A 20,000-nucleotide genomic window follows, 5' to 3' on the forward strand; every position below is an offset into this window, starting at 1 on the left:
AGCGTGATTTGGGTGGGATTCATGGCCCCATATCACGCTCGCCCGTGTCAACTTAGCCTAAGAGTAATGGAAACATATTACTTGCTAATGGTAATTCTAGCATTGCAATTTTCATCTTGACTGATATTATCAAAGAAAGAGAAACGGGCAGTCGCTTACTTTTGTGATCCACTATTCACAGCGGGCAGCTGCTGAGGTTTCTCAGCATGAGAGATCACATAACTGCACTTCACTTCAGGCTGGCTGATTTCTCTCTTTCCTGTGAGGTTACATACATTGGCTGGCAGTCTTCCTGCCAGCCAATGTACGTTATGTCACAGTTCACAGGCCAGCAGGGGGAGTGCCGATCTACTGCAGAGACTGCTCATGCACTTAGATATAGATTAGAATTCATTTCTAGGCAGTGAACGCTACAGCACAGAGACATGACCCCCACTGACGTGGCCGGAAGGCATGTAGCCATCATAACAAGCCAGCCAGCATGCGGTGAGCTGACCCCGGGCACTGCAGAAGCTCAGTTAGGAGAAGATGTGGTAAGGAGACTGACAGGGAAGAAATAGCGGAGTCTAGAATTTTTTTTTTTATGACGAAACCCCTTTAAAGGACCAAGCTATTTTCATTGTCGCATTGCAAGAGCCATAACCTGTTGACATAGATGTAGGAAAGGTTACTTTTGTGGGATGAGTTGTGCTCTTTAATAGCACTACTCTTGGGCACATAAGATGTGTTGAATAACTTTTATAATTTTTATTTTTGAGGTGGGGGGGGAGGTGAGATGGAAATAAACAAGAAATTGTTCCATTGCTTTTTGGGTTTTGTTTTGACAGCATTTACCATTCAGTAACAATAACATGATTCTTATCTGAATCCGCTCAATTACTGTGACACCAAGTTTTTATAGAGGTCTTTATTTTTTTTTTTTAACTACTTTTGCACAATAAAAACATTTTTTTTAAAGAAAAGCACTTGAATCTGCACCCCCACATTCTCAGACCCATAACATTTTTATTTTTCTGGTAGCGGAGCTATGTGAGGTTTTGTTTTTTGCAGAAAGAGTTGTAGTTTTTATTTTAACAGTACCTTTTTGTGGTAAATGTGACTTTTGGATTGGTTTATTTGAGAAGCAAGTGAAAGGAAAATAGCAATTCTGTTTTTTTTTATAGTTCATCCATTTAAAAATGAGTTTTGTGGGGAAAACTGCATTTTTTTTAATTAAAAACTTTATTGAACTTTTTTAACGCTATTTTTTTAGTCTTTCAAGGGAACTTGAAGATGCAATTGTTTGATCGCTTGGAAAGTAGACTGCATTACTTCTGTAGTGCATACTACTATGTCTATGACATCAGCCTACTAGATAGACACTGCCGGAGGCTGGGTCTAATAGGCCGAGTTACATGGTAGACATGGAGACCTTTGTTAAAGCTCTGGCTGCCATGGGAACCCAGTAGTACTTTGCAATTGCATTGCGGGATGCCAATGCGCGACAGGAAGAGCCCTGAGCCATCTGCTAACATACTGCAGTTGCTATTGATTGTGGCATGTAAGGGCTTAAACTGCCAGAATCTGTTATTTTTTTCCCCATTCCTGATAGTTAGAGCAAGAGCCTGGCTGTCCGCTGAACCATTGCCTTAAAAGGATGTATGGCCAAGTTTAAAGCCCATTACTGAAGTCTGTAAGAAGGTGTATTGGCAGTTACTAAGGGGTTAAAGGCCCTGGAATTGAGTACTAACTATACAGTGTTAATAGGGCAGCTGTAGACTGTAAATACATATGGCAGATACTCTGTTGGCTACTAATAAAGACATGAATTTTGTTATGCAACAGTGTGTCCTAATTTTTCTGCCTGCCCCTTCCTGTGTGTGATGGGTGGCTGGTACATGAAAAATAATGGTATCCAAGTGATACCGTCAGACACAAGCTAAGGCACTTGGTGACAGGTCAAGCGTCACCATCACCTGGTAGTAAGGGACTGATCTGTGCTTGATACATGATGGGTGTATATGCCATGCTTCAACCTTGTAGGTCCATTCCATTAGCACTGAACCACATTGTTTCATTGACTCTGCTAATAAAACTGGCTACTTTCCTGGCTGCCATTTTTCTGAATGTATATAAAGAATTAATTGTAAAAACACCTACATGCCACCATTCCTGCTAGGCTTGCACGTGGCAGATCAGTAAAGGCCCATTTAGACACAACGATTATCGCTCAAAAGCCGTCTTTTGAGTGATAATTGTTGTGTGTAACTGCAATTACATTGTACAGTTTTCGTTCTCCCGTCGCTCATCGTTGTCTTTCAGCATGCTGAAAGACGACAATGAGCCTTATCATGGAATCACAGCAGGATACAGCTGATACTATTGTTTCAGCTGTATGCCGCTCCCTGATAGCAGGCTGGGTATGAAGAACAGAGGTCCAGCTCGGTTTTTCAATCCCGACACGGAGCGCCCGACTGTATAACAGCCGGGCGCTCCGTGCAGAAAACATTTGGATGCAGAAGACAAGCGGAAACACCCTGCTTGTCTTCTGCATCCTCCACTCCGAGTGCTCGGCTGTATAACAGCCGAGCGCTCCAAGCGGGGGAACAGCTGTATGCAGAAGACAAGCGGGGACACCCCACTTGTCTTCTGCATCCTCCGCTGGCAGCGCAAGGTGATCGCTCATCTTGAGCGATCAGCTTGCGCTGTAAATAACACAGCGATTATCGCTCAAAAGTCGCTTCAGCGACATCTTTTGAGTGATAGTTGTGTCTAAATGGGCCTTAAGAAGTAGGTGACAGATGGAAGAGTGCATGACTTCAGGATCACATCGCACTGGCTTGGTTTGTTGTCTGTTACCATGAAGACACATAGGTTTGCATCGGCGCTGTAAACACAAAATAGTAAGAAGTTTTGTAATTAAACTGCTTTATTCTTATTTTAGATGCACTGGAGAAATAAAGAGAATGCTTGCAAAAGGTGGACAAGCTCCTTAAATAATCTGAAAGTATGAGGGAGGTTTTATGTGTGGTTTTTTTGAGTCAATGCCAAAGTAGGTTCAAAGTTACAGGAAATTTAAAAGGAAGGGACTTCTACTTCTGCTTCATTTTGGATCTATTTCTGGCTTTGGCTCAAAAAGTGCAGCTTTTTAAATTATAAATAAAAAAAAGTTTGTGAAATCAGCCTTGGGCCGGCTTCACACAGGCGATAAAATCACGAGATTTGTGCATTACGAGACGCACAAATATGAACCCCATTCTTTTGAATGGGGTCATACACATGAGCAATATTTTACTGCATGGCACCGTGATGCTACGTGAGAAATAAATCGCAGCATGTTCTATCTTTCTGCTTGCTCTTGCATCGCAGCGGCTATTTTTTCAATGGACACGGCGTCAGAATCGAAACCCCCTATTGAAAGCAGTAGGAGATACTCCACAATCCTCTGCCATGGCTGTCATAACCGCGCCGGAGGATCCCTGCATCCCTAAAGTGATGTGAGCCTGTTTTGCCTCACTTCCACAGGGCTCTGAATAGTGAGAATCACGACCCCATATCGCGCTCGCCCGTGTAAAGTTACCCTTAACAAGTTGGAAAGCAATTTTTTCAATGCCTGTTTGATAACTAAAACTCATCAGCTACAATGTCTGTTTGTTTTTTATTTCTGTGCATAAGACATATTCAGAAGTATATAAAATAACTTGGGCATAGACATGTAATACAATGGATAATGGGAAGTCATTTACCGCAGGGGTCCCCAACTCCAGTCCTCGGGGACCGCCAACAGGTCATGTTTTCAGGATATCCTATAGTAAGAACACCTGCGGCAATGTCTGAGGCACTGACAATAATTACATCACCTGTGCAACACTGAGGAAATCCTGAAGACCTGACCTGTTGGTGGTCCCTGAGGACTGGAGTTGGGGAACACTGATTTACCGGATACATATTCTAGAACATAGGAAGATATAGAATATGGACCTGGCTCATTCTGCCTCTTATTTACAGTATCTACAGCACTCAGTCCTGGGATTGTGCTCCTCGGACAGTATGAATGCGGCTATTCTGCTCATTGTGTCTGGTCATGTTGCTATGCTTCTCTTGGCGTGAGTGAGTGAATGGAGTGAGTACAGTTTGTTTTAGTAACAGCCTCACAGACGTCCTGGTAACCCAGAGCACATTGTTTCAGTGAACATGCTTGAATAAAGGCCCTGGTGCTTCCAATACTGACCGACGCGAAGGCCTCTGACACAATAGTGTTTTGGGTTTTTTTATCCATGTATCAGGCATGAAAAAAAATAAAAATGGATGACACATGGACTGCATCAAAAAACATCATGGCTGAGAATTAGGACATGCAGATGTATGTCGATGTGCGGGCAATCCATGTATCAGACAACACACAGACTGGTGTCCATGTGATGTCCAATGCGAGTTGCACCTGAGCCTCTCGGGCACACAATAAGGCTCAATGCCCACGGATGGAAATTCTGCACGCAATCCTATGCAGACAGCTGCTATTTTGATAGTGGAAAATCTGCGCAGTAACAAAATCGAGGCATGTCCAATTTCGAGGCTCGCACAGAAACGTCATTGCTGACGCGCCGACTCTGCTCATGTGCGGCTGTAAGCCAGCCGGGACAACGCAGAGCAGGTAGAGAAGACGCCAGACGGGTAAGCGGGAGGTCACTACAGGAGCATGGGTTGCATTCCGCTGCAAGAATCTCGCAGTTGGAATCCGACCCGGCCGTGGGCATGAGGCCTTAAAGGGGTTGTCCCGCGCCGAAACGGTTTTTTTATATTTTTTTAACCCTCCCCCCCCGTTCGGCGCAAGACAACCCCGATGCAGGGGTTAGAAAAAAACAAACCGGAGAGTGCTTACCTGAATCCCGGCGGTCCGGCGTCTTCATACTCACCTGCTGAAGATGGCCGCCGGGGTCTGCTCCCTCCGTGGACCGCAGCTCTTCTGTGCGGTCCATTGCCGATTCCAGCCTCCTGATTGGCTGGAATCGGCACGTGACGGGGCGGAGCTACACCGAGCCGGCATTCTGCACGAGCGGCTCCATTGAATACAGCAGAAGACCCGGACTGCGCAAGCGCGGCTAATTTGGCCATCGGAGGCCGAAAATTAGTCGGCTCCATGGGAACGAGGACGCCAGCAACGGAGCAGGTAAGTATAAAACTTTTGATAACTTCTGTATGGCTCATAATTAATGCACAATGTACATTACAAAGTGCATTAATATGGCCATACAGAAGTGTATAACCCCACTTGCTGCCGCGGGACAACCCCTTTAATGTGCCCCTGACCTTATTGAAATGGTAAGTTGTTGTAAGAGAAAATAAGTGAAATTTATTATCCAAATCCCAATTATATACAAATACAATCTAACTAAACTAATAACACACAATAGTAAAGTTTAGGTCTTATTTAGTACATAGAGTAAAAATCATTAGAGCAGGGAGAAAAGGTAGGTGAACCTGTGGGTTAATGACTTCTCCAAGAGCTAATTGATATAAGGTGTTTGAATTAACCCCTTGGTGCTATCCGATGTACAAGGATAGTATAAAGTAGGCCCAGGAGTGGAGCCTGCTACATATGTGGAGGGTGTCAGCTGGTCACAGCTGCTAGGATCATAGAAAACCCTAGAAGTCTAAGTTATTAAATCGTTTTACAGGAGAATATAAGGGCAGTTGTCTCCAGCTGAAGAGATGTTGGGTGACCAACAAGTGAATCAATTAAAAGAAAGGTTGAAAAAAGGTGATTTGTGTTTTGGAATGGCCAAGTCAGAGACCAGACCTTAACTCTATGGTACATGCAAGGCATCCCAGAAATATTGATGAACTGAAAACACATTTACAGGAAGGATGGTCCAAAATTCCTCACCAACATTCTCCAAATCTTATTTGCAGCTACAGGAAATGTGTGGTGGATGTGATTGCTGCTACAGGGAATCTACAGGTTATGATGGTCAAGATTTCCCTTTTTCTCCTTGCACCATGGATGTTTACTCAGTATACTCAATAAAAGACAAACAGTACAACTATGCGCTATTATTTAAATTGTGTTTGTTTATAAATGTGATTTTGTTAAGAGTCAGAACACATTTTATTAGTAATCATTGCAAAAATCCAGGTAATTCCAAAAGGCTCACTTAGGGCTGATTCACACTACCTTATGGATAAAACGCTCTGCGAGTCATGCAGCGTTATGACGGTCTGTGTGAGCCACCTATTGCAATGTATGGCAGTGAGTGTACTACACAGAACAGCATATCTCACACACACGGTCATGCACTGTGTGTCGCTTGTCTTTTTTTTTTAAATTTCCCACTATATTTTATAGCGGAGTTGCCTATGTATCGTCACCCATATGCAATGTATTGCATATGGACAGCATTTCATCTGCTACCTATACAAAGGTATAGCGCTTTCGCCGCATAATAGAGCATGCTGCGATCTTTTTCACGCACTTATCTACATACAGTCTTTACACAGTAATGTGAAAGTCCATATACTTTTATTGACTCCATTCACTGTGTGTCACGCAGCCGTAATACGTGGTGAGATCAGTCGTATGAATGAGCCCTTACTCTCTTATAACTATATAGAGCCACAGGAAGAGAAAGTCTATGAAAAATGGATACAGTATATTGAAAGACTAACAATAAAGATTTGGAGCCACTTTATATATTAGAGAATTACTTTCTAAGCAATTTTCTAATGTAATATTATCAGAGTTGCTCCTTCTGTAAATAGAATGAACTCTCTTAGACAAAATCTGTCAGGTCGAACATTCTGTCTAAACTGCAGGCATCATGTTATAGAGCATTATGAGCTGAGCAGATTGATATATAGTTTATGGGGAAAGATTCAGTTTAACTTGTATTTTATTCATTTATATCTCTGCACATCAATAGGCGGTCCTATCAGTGATTGGCAGTTATCTGTGCATGACTGTTCATAGAGGAAGGCTGTCAAACACTGATAGCTCCGCCCATTGGACTGTTCAGCTCAGAATGAGCAGATATATAAATACTGAATCTTTCCCCATAAAACTATATATCAGTCTGCTCAGCTCCTCCTGCTCTATAACATGATGCCTGCAGTTTAGACACCATATTCTAGCTGACAGACTCCCTTTTAATAAAGGAGAATGAAATTCTTTAGGTGTGTTGGAGCAGAATACAGCCATTGTCAATGGCGGCCTGTATTTTGTGAATGGAAGAAACAAAAAAGAGTTTTCATGAAGCCCATCACACAGTATATTCATCTGGTTGCTTGATGATGCTGTAACTAGTTCTAAAAAACATATAGTATTGCACCTATGTGGCCAACCATACTGTAATTTAGTGAAGTTATACCTTTCATTGGTAAACAGAACCTTGTGTTTGCCATTATTGAGAAATTAATTAACTCAATTTCTGGATAAGAAAATGTCATTTTCATGACTCCGTGTAATATTTTTGACATTTTAACAATGCTGTACATTAGGGAGATGAGCAACTGATGCCTACTAAACGTGTGAGAATCTGTGTAAAATACATCTATTTTATTTCACAGTCATCCTCCATTCTGTTGTATGGTTGCCAGCTATCCAGCATTAGTTCGCCATGGCTACAGAAGTGCAAATTGGACCTTGGAAACCCCACAGGCCACGAGGGCCAATTGCAGCTTTATACAGCAGTCCAGGGCCTAAGTATGCATTGCCAGGAGAAACAGGTAAAATCCTGCAGTATTTATGGGTTAACCTATAGTTAGAAAGACATTTTTGATTTATAAGATGCATAATAATAAAACATATGATCTTGTCCATTTACATGCAACTTATTTTTGTTTGTAAAGCAAAAAACTAAAAAGTAAGTCTACAAATGCTTTCCATGTATGATTTCCTCTTGTGTTGTATAGGGAAAAAAGTTATAAATGACAATAATAATCTTTAATTATATAGCACCGACATATTCCACAACGCTTTCCAAATTGGGACTCTGTTCAAACATTTTTCTTACCTTATATTCCCTTTGTAAAACCAAAATGCATTCTAAGCCTTCTCCTTCAGAGTCTGTACAATTTGCCTAGGTAACCACCAACGATTCCTCATTTCTTCCCTGGCAGTTCAGGGTTTTTAAAACCATGCTCATACGATCTGTTACTGGTTTTTCACAGGTTGTGGTAAAGGATACGGATATGTTGTCAAGTTTAGAACAACTTCAGAAAAACGTAAAGCACTGTTAATGCTAAGCAGTGTATAGAGCTTATAGAACATATGTTCCCATCTAGACAATGTCTTTTTAAGGAAAGGCCTTGCAAATTTCAGCAAGACTATGCTAAACTACATACTACATCTATCACAATAGTATGGCTTTCAAGAAGATTACGGGTGCAGAACTGGCCCATTTACAGCAATAGAAAACATTTGGCGCACTATGAAACAAAATATCCAGCATACAGACCCATGACTATAAGTGTACATCAGACAAGAATGGGACAACATTTATCTCCTCACTTCCCAGACACTTACAAACTGTTGTAAAAAGAAGAGGGGATGCTACACAATGGTAGATATGGCCCTGCCCCAACTTTTCTGAGATGTGTTGTTCCAACAATTTTGAAATTATTTTTTTTATTTATTTTTTAATGAAATGAAAAAGGTTTCCCTTTTACCTTCTGATATGTTGTATGGTGAAGAACATATGCTTATGAGATTTCTAAATCATTGCGCTATTTTTTCATTCACATTAAATGAACCATGTATGCAGACGTTTTCTCAGTTTTAAAATCATGTGGAAATAGCACCCACTAATTTACAAAGCAAAAATAAAAATGGGGCCCTCAAGCTTGACAAAGACCAGCACAGAAGGTCGAAACGTCGTGATTTGTGTGATGTGGAGGCTGTTAGCCTGTATTCTGATGGATACATAAAAACAAATTGCACCGATAACCTGCTGCCTGACGCTTCTTTCATTCATCTGCAGAGAGCAGCGTGACACTCACCTGCTCCCACAGCCCCGGCTCTTTCATGCGCAGAGCGGAGCCGGCGGCCGGGGAGTGACGTTTCTGTGCGGTGCTCTGCGAGACTCGCACAGAAATAGAGCATGCCGCGATTTGTTTACCACGCGAGATTTCACGCGGCTGTCTGCCTAGGATTGCGTTTGTTAACACAATCCTATGGCAGCTTCCAGGGGCGGAAATTCCGCAGGAAATCCCGCCGCGGAATTTCCGCCCGTATGTAGACGGCCTTACTAATGTTTTTTTTGTTTTCATCTATAGTAGCTGTTCCGTCATTTCAGCATTTAAACGAAGAGGAAAAGCTTCTGTTTTTTGTGCCTACAGACATGCATTGAAACTGAAGACCTTCAGTTTCAATCCATTTGTCAATTTTCTGTCACCATTCTGATTTTTAAAACTGAAGCAAAAGCGCAGACTGCTGCACTTTTTAATGTTTTTTGTTTTTTTTCAAGATTGCTTCAGTTTCCCATTACAAGCAAACAGGAAGCTATTATATGCTTCCATTTTTCATTTCTGTATTCTTTACATTTAGCAGCTTTCACAATGGAACAGCTAGACAAACAAAAAAGTGTGAGCTGCCCCTTAGAGAGTTTATCATATACTATAGTTTATACATTGTATTACGTTTTGTAAAACAAATTGCAAAATGTATTTAAAATAATGTAGGTACCATACCTAATGCTGGGGCTCTAGAATAGTCAGTGGCAGCAGTAAGTAACAGATCTCCATTTATTATGCTTGCCTGTTTTAATGCTTGTTTTGAGGATTTTCAGCACAAAGTAAACATATAGAAAAAGAGAACAATATCCTGTCAATTTCCAATCCCGAAGAGGCTACTACTCCATTTAGTCAGTTTTGGTTTCTTCTCTGTCTAACAGGTTTTTCTCTCACCTTGATCTTTTTCTTTAGAACATGATGTGCCTTATTTTTACTCTCCAGGTTACGTGCACCATGATCCGTGTACATATCGAGCGCCTGCCTTCAGCTTCGGTAGTCGTCGATTCAAGTTTGTTGATGATTGCTCTCCAGGACCTGGATACCTAGTGCCAGCTAACATCACCATGAGGGGAAAAGATGGCACACCTGCTTACTCTGTTTATGGCAGACCAAAGGATCTAAATACTTTCAGTACTCCAGGACCAGGTGCACATTTTAAGACCTGTATCGACTTAAATTCATGGGGGTTCAGTGATGGCATGATAAATCGGTGTTTAGCAAATTCTAAATAATGCATTTAACCCCAAAGCAAGGTGTATGCATACAAGTCAAGATGCATTTTCTCTGCTATTATAACTTTCAAGTTCAGTCTGCTTCTATAACTAAGCATTGTCCATATGTCTCAGCATGGATGGCAGCTACATTTTAACCTGTTGGTCTTTCACAAGCTTAAAGGGGTTGTCTCGCGAAATCAAGTGGGGTTATGCACTTCTGTATGGCCATATTAATGCACTTTGTAATATACATCGTGCATTAAATATGAGCCATACAGAAGTTATTCACTTACCTGCTCCGTTGCTAGCGTCCCCGTCGCCATGGATCCGTCTAATTCTGATGTCTTCTGGCGTTTTTAGACGCGCTTGCGCAGTCCGTGCTTCTGGCTGGTGAATGGGGCCGCTCGTGCAGGAGAGCTGGTCACCACGTCGTCATCGTAGCTCCGCCCCGTCACGTGTGCCGATTCCAGCCAATCAGGAGGCTGGAATCGGCAATGGAACGCACAGAGCCCATGGTGCACCATGGGAGAAGACCCGCGGTGCACCATGGGAGAAAACCACAGTGCATCCCTGGGAAAGGACTGGCGGTCATCTTAGGGAGATTTTTTAAAGTCCTTATTTCGTCGGATCGGTAAGTAGCAAGCGGTTTAAAAACCGCTTTAATTTGCTATTTTATGACAGGGGGGGTGACAGGGGGAATGGGGTAAGGTAAAATTTTGATGCTTGCCGCGAGACAACCCCTTTAAGAAAGACCAAGTCGAAACGTAGCTGCCATTTTTTGCAATGGGAGAATAAAGATTCTTGATAACTTTTTGCACCTACTGATGCTGCCGTTATTTTATTTTGGAAAGAAGAAAGCAGGCATCTTGGTGGCAATAAGGGACACTGTGGACTTTCAGCTACTGAAATTGGAGACAGATGAAGGGGTTAGATATTTAATTCTGATCTGTAAAGTTAACGGTTTTCTCGTGATCTTGGTCAATATTTATGCACCTAACTCATCACAACTCCAATTCTTGGGCAAGGTCATGAAAAAAGTAAAAAAAGGTAATCAATTATATGTGGGGATTTTAATGTGACAGCAGACAGGGAGTTTGACTTTAACATCATCAGTAAAAGGAATGTTCCCTCCCCAACCCCATGGCTGTTCAAAGAGGAGATGTTTGACTCCTTCACGTATATAAAAAATCTGGTGGATTTTCAAACCGTTACTAGAACACAAGGAGCGACAACTGGCGTGGCCTCTTGGTCAGATCATGCTCCAGTATCTCTGACTATACAGGTGGGACCCAATGTCCTGTCTTTAGGACTTGGAGGAATAACACTAGATCAGGCTCTTCACAGACGATGTAGTCTTTCCCCTTGGAGTCCCTGAGCGCGGCATCCTGCCTTATTACCTAATTTGGAGAAATCTCGTGGTACAAAGTAAACCCAGCCAAGTCCTAAATACTAGCTATCAATATTTCTTCCAAAATACAGAACCAGATCAGATGGGAATTCCCATTCGTGTGGGAGACATCCAGAGTTCAATACCTAGGTATAACGCTGTCCTTCCCTGTAACAAACACAGCAAGTTTTAATATCTCCTCCCTAATTAATGAGATACACACAAGCATGCAAAATTATGTCAAGGTGTAATTCTCCTGGTTAAGCAGAATAGTCCCATACAAAATGTTGCTCCTTCCACAGGTCCTATGTAAACTGTGTACAATTCCCATCCAGTACCTTACAAGATTGATTAAAAATCTACAAGATCAAATGAGACTGAGAATTGCTTCGTCCATTATGTATAGTCCCAGAAGAACAGGGAGAATGGGAGTCTCAAAATAGAAGCAAACCTATTAAAGCAACTAAGCCTATAGTGTATGAGAAAGGAGGTAATCGAATGGCCCAGTATAAAACATTTTGTGGGTGGGTAATCACTATGCAACCTTTTATTGGCGGTGTCTGTTGAAGCTAATCTGGCAGTCCCAGAATGCCCCACTATCAAGGCCTCCATCTACACATGGTTTCAAATACTACAAATCTCGAGGAAGCATACCCCTAGGAAGATGGTGCTCCTACCTATAGAGATATTAGAATTCTCGACTAATCTGTCTATGCGGAGCTGGAAGAATAGAGGGGTGCAGCTTTTAACAGACCTGACATGTGACTCAAAGAGGATATCCTTACAGTCAGAATATGGTCTGCCAGACAATTAATTTTTTAAATATTCCCAGATTAGAAATATATGGTCATCCTCTCTGCCTGAAGAGCTATCCCTACCAGTGTATTTGTAGAAATTCCTGTTCAACCCCCCCCCCCCTTTGACCTTAGTCTAAAATTCATATACAAACTTTTTAGTGGGGAAACGGATGGAGCAGATAATCCGCACAAAAAAGTTCATATTTTGAACTGGGAAAGTGAGCTGGGGAAACGGCTCACACGGCCTCATTGTGCACGAACCTTGGTGAAGTTCATTGTAAGGTAGTAACTCACTGGTACCTTTCTCCGGCTTGGTTAATGGATGTTTTTCCTGACATCTCTGACCGCTGTTGGAGAAGTTGTGGTATGAGAGGTACTCTTCTTCACGTGTTTTGGGGATGCGCAGGAATACAACCTTTATGTCACGAGAACCAAATGAGTATATAATGATATGTTTGTAAAACAGCTTTTGTTCTTTCAATAGAAAATCATTAAACAAAAAAAAACAAAACACAAACTTTTGGCCACAATTGTACCTACAACCTGGGCTGAGCCTAGTGAGCAGCATCCAAACACAAAATGAGCAATAGCAGGTTTACTTACAGAAAATTTCCCAGGAGCAAACAGAGCCAGCAGCTTGTAGGTGGTCTTCCCTTTTAAAGCACATCTCAGCTTTTCACTTAAAGGGGTTCTGTCCTTAGAAAACAAAAATTCTATAGTTGCCTATTCCTCCCCCGTCAGTCTACTTACCTCATCTTCTCCCCGCTGATCTTCTCCTGTTTCCTGCATTCCCCCCGGGTCACCTCACCTCCAGCCAGCCAGACGATTTTTCTTCTTCTGGTGACGAAGCATCCATTGCCAGCATTCTCCTTCCTGTAGGGCAATGTACGTTACATCAGAGGTATTGCCGAGACTGTGCATGTGCGCTGTCCCTCTGCAATAGTATATGAACTCTTACGGCGAGACAGCGCGCATGCACAGTCTCAGCAATAGATCGGCATTCCTTCCTACACAGTGAACGTTACGTCACTAGCGAAGTAACCTACACTGACCGGCAGGAAGAAGAATGCAGAGAATGGACGCATCATAAAAAGAAGAAGAGGATCCGGCCAGCTGGAGGTTAGGTGACCCAGGGGACTGGAGAAGATCGTCAAGGAGAAGATGCGGTAAGTAGACTGCCTGGGGAGGAATAGGCAAGTGTTTTTTTTTTTCCTTTTTAATGACAAAACCGCTTTAATTAGCCACAGTCACCTCAAATTTTTTGGAATGCCTAAATAGAGAAAGGACCCACCCCCATAATGCAGAAGCAAGGCTCTGAAGTACGGAAATACAAAGTGTCCTTGCTATAAAATCCCTTGGCTGCCTTTTAAGACATATAAGACACAAACGTGTGAGAAATTCTTAAAACACTTCTTCCTTGGTTCTGTGTGGCCTGTGACAGAAGGACTAACACAAGAGTGTTAGGAAGGTGGTGATGGGAACAAATAATAGGCACAGGGGTGTGTGTGTGTGTGGGGGTTGACCACATAGCAGTTACTGCTCACCTCTGTGTCGCTGCCTCTATAATAGGCCACTTGGCTGGATCCTCTGTCCGCGAATAGCCTGGTCACAACTCATTGCTACATATAACAAACACTACAGTAACCTCCATATTATGTTTAAGTCACTGGAAAATTGAATCCTGATTACACAAATCGTCTAAGGAAGAGGAGAATACATTATTTTATTTGTATGCAAAAAAGGTGAAAAGAACAAAATTTATAGAATGTACGGTAGTGCATTATAGTCGTGTCCAAGTTAATCATAATTAACCCTTCTGTGTACGTCTTGTAGGAAAATACTCTCCTGAGCGTGCTGGCAAGTCTGCCTACCGATCAGCTCCAGTTTACTCATTAGGGGCAAGAACCAAGACATTCAGCAATGATCAGACTCCAGGTAAATATGCAGATTAGCAATATATTTGTTGTGTTAAGTCTCACTGCAAGCAGCAGGAAGCTCTCGTATAGTTTGTAAATCCAACTGTGCATAACGGAGGATCATGTGTGTTAAACATGAACAGTTCTGCAATCTTTCAAGGCATGATCCTTCAGAGATAATCTGAGGAGAGAAAACAATCTCATTTGAAATGCCACAAGAAGGGTAGCAAAAGTATAGTCAAAGTCTTCTACATAGATCTAATGCACCAGACTAGTGCACAAATCACCTATCAGAAGCACTGTTGGTACTTGACATTAGCAGCTTTACCTCTAGGAGATGCCGCTGTTTCCACTAAGACAGCATTATCAGTAGCCATATTCAATATAGACTATTCCTGGATGTACAAATGGAAATAATTAACTTTTTACATGTAAAAAAGAAATCTGCTTACCCCAGATACCCAAAATAACACCTCGTACATAATTGTAGCCACTAAATAACATTTGAAAAATAACAGAACCTACAACAAGGACAAAACAGGTAAGGTCACACTTCCTGCAGCCCTGACGCCTAACAAATAAGAAGAGGCTGAGCTCTATTGTCAATGAACAAACCAAGTTACAGCAGTAGGAGGTAATTGTTTGCATACATCTTCAATCTACTGACACTAACATCACTGGACTAAAGGATGCAATTGTGTACTCAAAGTGCCGTTTTGGGGGGAGTTACAAAAAGCAAAGACATAAATATCACATTTCGCTGTAGCTTTAACGCTTTAAACAGGAACTCTTTGGCTTTCTAAAGGTGACCATACACTTTAGATAGAAGTAGGATGATGGTTGAACAAATGACCTTCAGCTGAAGCATCATTTCACTTATATAGCCTTACACATTTTAGTCTAGGTTGGCCACTATAATCGATCACAATTGCCAATTTGACTTGGAGCCTGGAAGAAAAGTGCTAAATATGCAGCCTGGAGGTCAAAAGCTACAGAACTGGGCTCTTCACAGTAGAGGTCAGAGTAAATCCATCATACTCTGATAGATTTCTCAAAGGAAAAAAAATGAAAAAACAGGAGCACTTTCAAATGACTTTTCAGCATAAGCTGCCATGTGTACATAAGGAATAACACTGATAGCTATATCGCCTGTTTTTCCCACTGCACACTGTGTATCTAATTTTCAGTTCTATTAGTAGTGACGGAAATAGCCTAGCTGCCATGTTGTCTTCTATATATTGTGCACAGAGAAAATCTGGATATATTATTTTCTCGCTCATACAGGCATAACATCCCTATGTAGGAACATAATACAGCAGGACTGAGCAGTGGAGATGTGAGTTCAGTAGCTGTAACACTTAATAACTCACCATTAGTTCCAGTAGTACATCTTGCTGCTCCCTCCTTAATAGGTTTGCTGTTGGGCAGCATGAGTCACCCTGTTCTCCACTTCCTGAGCCGTCTTGCTATTTCTGTTAATAGAGGCGGACTGGACAGGACAACAAGCAGTGAACAGGAAGTACAGAGGAAGGGAGACCCCTAGTGGCCAGAACTTTAGAGGGAGTTTTCAACACAAAAATATTAGTTTATGTACATAAAGTGATTTGTACTTTTGTTAATATGATAGCCAGTTTGATAACTAGCAAAACAGGTCTCAAAGTGCAGCGACAGATTATGGAATGTATGCTTCTTTCATTGTCCAATTGTTGAAAACTCATGAAATCAGAGCATCATTGCAAATTTTGAATGGTTAAAAATCTACAGGGTTTTGTGTGACAAATTCAACTATCCACTACTGTTAATCATCCAAATCCTCATAGACTATATAGCACCTCTGTTATGGCATCAAGGTTACTTTTTGTTACCTTATTTGCATTAAAGAGAACCTACAACCTGGAACCCAATGTCCATTTTATTTAAGAAATAAATAGTTCCCTTGAAAATGACCAAACTAGGACCCATTACATTTTTTCCTTAAAAAAGCTCCACCCTGTTTTGCAAATCTGCTGACTCCTCTGCGAAAGTTAGGCAGGCGCTTCTGGATTGTGTTCTCCTGCTACACCTTGCAGTTGCCTCCACTCTTCAAATGCAGGATCTTGCATTTCGGCTAAAAAACGTTATTTTTTGTATTGATAACAGTTATCAATCGCTAACTTTTTAATAGAGTAGTTAAGAGTGGAGGCAGTTGCAAGGGATGCTGGGAAAACACAATCAGAAGTGCCTGCCTGACTCTGAGGAGTTTGTGGATTCACGCAGCAGGAAATAGTATTTTTTTTTTAAAGAGTCCCATTTAGTAAGATGGTCATTTTTGGGGGCACAATTCATTTTTTAATAAAGTGGACATCCATCTCCTGGTAACAGGGTTCCCTTAATTATAAAACATTGCCACTTTCTGCCTATAGGCTTTTAATCCCCTCCATGTTATATACATATAGAAGTAATTCTAGATCTGCACAGGTGATATATTGTATCTCCCTAGGTCCTGCCACATACATGCTTCCATCCGTGCTGGGGCCAAAAGTTGTTAATAGATCATCAGCACCGAACTACTCGATGACTGGAAGGAGCAAAATTGGAAGCTTCCATGAAGATCTGCAAAGAGTGAGTTTCTGTTATATTAAACAATGCCACATTGCATTCAGGTTCCCTTTGACCCGTTAACCTTGTTTTGTGGAACTTGCTTGCTTTTAGACACCGGGTCCTGGAACATATCGTGTTGTGGATCCAATAACATATAAATACAAACCTCCACAGTACAGCATGACCGCGAGAAACTCCTTGCCTGGAGATACTACCCAGAAGCCAGGACCAGGGGCCTACAGTCCTGAAAGGGTAACCAGTCCTCATTCTACTACTGTAGATACCCAGAGCATTAGATGTGACATTTCCCATTGTAACTATAGGTCTATATAGAAATAAGACACAATATCAGCACTGCACCCTAATATTACATCAGGCCCAATTCTAAATGATGCTTTTCAAGAATGATGCCAGTTGCCATAGTTTACCATTTAGTAGACAGAAATTAGCACTCCACCCCCATCCCCAAAACCAAACCAGAACAGGCAAGATGCCCTGCTACAACATGATCAATGCCCGCTGTTGAGGGATAGACCAGCTTTTTGTAGCAGCTGCTAAAAATGATGGCTTCAACATGTAGCCCAAGCCTAAGGCCTCGTTCACACCAGCATCTGAAAAATCCAATGTGGGTTTGCCATATAATCTGCAGCAGAAATCCATATTAACCCCTTGAGGACCAGGGTGTTTTGGTCATAAAAGGACCAGACACTTTTTAGAGATTTTCAAAACTAGTATATTTACACTAAAGGTATGGGAAGGAGCTCCTGATTTTGTTTCAGACGTTTTGATACATAAATTTGTATAGATTTGGATTACAGGGGGCATATGGCGACGGTTTTGGTTGGCGTCGGGTCATTATTTTTCATCTGTATATTTTTATCTTAGGCCTCCTGCACAGGTACAAATTTGCATTGCGAAATCCGGAGCGGGATTTCACCTCCAGATTATGCAGAAAGTCCAGCCCATAGCATGCTATGAGAAAACACGATATTCTGCCCATGAGTGGTAATCGATTGCAATTTTCTGTGTTGCAGGGCAGAAATCGCAGCATGCTGCGATTTTGTGCGTGCTACGCATGGCTAGGTTCCACTGAAGTTAACGGAAGCAGTCTGTCCCACGGCCATTCTGCAATCATCATTGCACAATGGCCGCAGGAGCCGCGTCATCGCCATAGCGACGGCGCTGCGTCCTCTCAACTGCGCATTTACCGGCGCTCCAGCTAGCACATTTGCAGCAGAGGAGGCCGCGTCATTGCCATAGCGACAGCGCGGCGTCCTCTGTACTGCGCATGTGCTGGCCGGCACATTAGCAGCAGAAGTGTAGACTGGCGGAGCTGTAAGCAGAGGTCACCAGCCAGGCACCAAGTCGAACTCCGCTGCGGAAATCCCGCAAGCAGGGTCTGACCCGCCAGTGTGCAGGCAGACTTAGTCTGTAAAATTTTTTGAACTTTTTTTTTTACGATCTATATACCCCATGACGTCATATAAGACCTCTGGGAGCCATTCACATTATAGGACCCTGCAGCTTTGCTGTGATAAGGGCACCTGGCGGTCACACGATTACCAGGTCGCATAGTAAATGTAGTACTTCAACTCTTTAGTACATAACACTCATTTAGCGCTATGTACCTGGGAAAAAAGAAAGCAGAAACGGTTAAACGCTTCTTCCTTCTCCTCTGGTACCTCAGCTTTGTATGACAGCTGAAGCCCCCGATTTGCTCCTGTTTGATTGCAGGAGCAGAGGCTTTAATCCCACGGCGTACTTCTGTTATCGGTCAGGATTAAAGCCCAGGAACAAGCGCCGTATATTTACCACACTTGGTCCTTAAGGAGTTAAAAAGCAGCAGTGCACATGTGGATTTAGCCCGATTAAGCAGGGCAATTCGGCATGTGGCTACACAACACAGCTCGCATGCGGAAACCATGTCAAAAATTTAACATGTTAATTACTATTTTAATACCCACAATGGGGATCTCAAATCTGCAAAAACTGTGACATGCATTCCCATTGAAGCCATGCAGATTCAGACATGGATTTATTTTTTGAGCAAAGGTAGAATCAGCATGCAAAAAGTTCCATATCAACAAGGCCTTATAAACAAGAGCTGCATGGACATTTAGTCTCAGTCCCATAATCAGAGATGTTTTCCTCTTTATGTCTATCTATGTACTTCCTTATTACAGGTGGTTGTATGGATTTTGATATACGCCTGTTTTTGTCGTTCCGCTCTAGGTTGTGGTCTCCCGGCCTCATGCACCTAACTTTTCTTTTGGAATCCGACACTCAGAATATGTCGCTCCCTTGATTGTGGATGTAGCAGACTAGCAAGAACCAACCTTTAAAAATAGTGGGAGTGAATGGCTATAAAAACAATGTAACACATGGTTCACTTCAGACATGATTTTTTTTTCTCCGCTTTAAGAAAATGCAGAAATATTTTTAGGTTTATATAGCAAAGACATATAACATTGGAATACTTTGGTTGCTAAAGGGTTTTCAAGGATTTATGCCAACTGAAGGAAATGCAATTAAACAAAAAAAAAATGACACCCCAGATAAATCCTCTCACCTCTCCAGCGGTCTTTGTTGATTTTCCTGCAGCGGTACACCCATACGACCACTGCAGCTAGTCACTGTGGCCAGCTGCATGCAGCCATCACCACTGAGGGCAACAAGATTGACTGAAGCCATCATGTTGGTGCACTGAGCATCACAGGAAAATCAACAAAGACCAGTGGGGACCACCAGAGTAGCCGAGTTGAGCATGCTAGGGGTGGATGGTTAGATATTAATCTGTCCGATATCCTACACACATTGGTGTCCATCAGCACGGGGGAGAGGAGATCCATCATGGACTATGGAAGGGAAAAGCAGTACAGAAATGAAGCTGTACTTCTACATAAGAGCTAGTAGGATCCAGGACTCCCAGATATCACATCCAGTATGGATTATGGCGGAACATGACCACACAAGAAAAAGTAGGAAACTAGGAGCAGGTTTCAAACTCAGGTCTAAAAATCAATGAAGGAATGAAGATTGCAGCTGGAAACTTAGTGCAACTTTTTAAACTCAAGGTAACCACTAACGTGTAAAGGTTTCCATGTGAGAGGTTCATAGTCTT

At 42.1% G+C, this 20,000-nt stretch overlaps 1 protein-coding gene across 1 annotated transcript in view; it reads left to right on the forward strand.

Moving 5' to 3' along the window:
- CIMAP1B (ciliary microtubule associated protein 1B) overlaps positions 1-20,000 on the forward strand; it is a 23,246-nt gene that overhangs the window by 2,922 nt on the left and 324 nt on the right. The window contains exons 2-7 of the mRNA XM_066592217.1: positions 7,543-7,701; positions 9,928-10,131; positions 14,217-14,318; positions 16,779-16,900; positions 16,991-17,131; positions 19,112-20,000. The exon at positions 19,112-20,000 is cut by the window's right edge and continues 324 nt beyond it. Of these exons, the coding sequence (XP_066448314.1) occupies positions 7,593-7,701; positions 9,928-10,131; positions 14,217-14,318; positions 16,779-16,900; positions 16,991-17,131; positions 19,112-19,204 (771 nt within the window). The 5' untranslated portion in view covers positions 7,543-7,592 and the 3' untranslated portion in view covers positions 19,205-20,000. The remainder of the gene's footprint in view (positions 1-7,542; positions 7,702-9,927; positions 10,132-14,216; positions 14,319-16,778; positions 16,901-16,990; positions 17,132-19,111) is intronic.

This window comes from Eleutherodactylus coqui, chromosome 2 (assembly GCF_035609145.1).
Source record: "Eleutherodactylus coqui strain aEleCoq1 chromosome 2, aEleCoq1.hap1, whole genome shotgun sequence".
In the NCBI taxonomy this organism is placed as follows: Eukaryota; Metazoa; Chordata; class Amphibia; order Anura; family Eleutherodactylidae; genus Eleutherodactylus; species Eleutherodactylus coqui.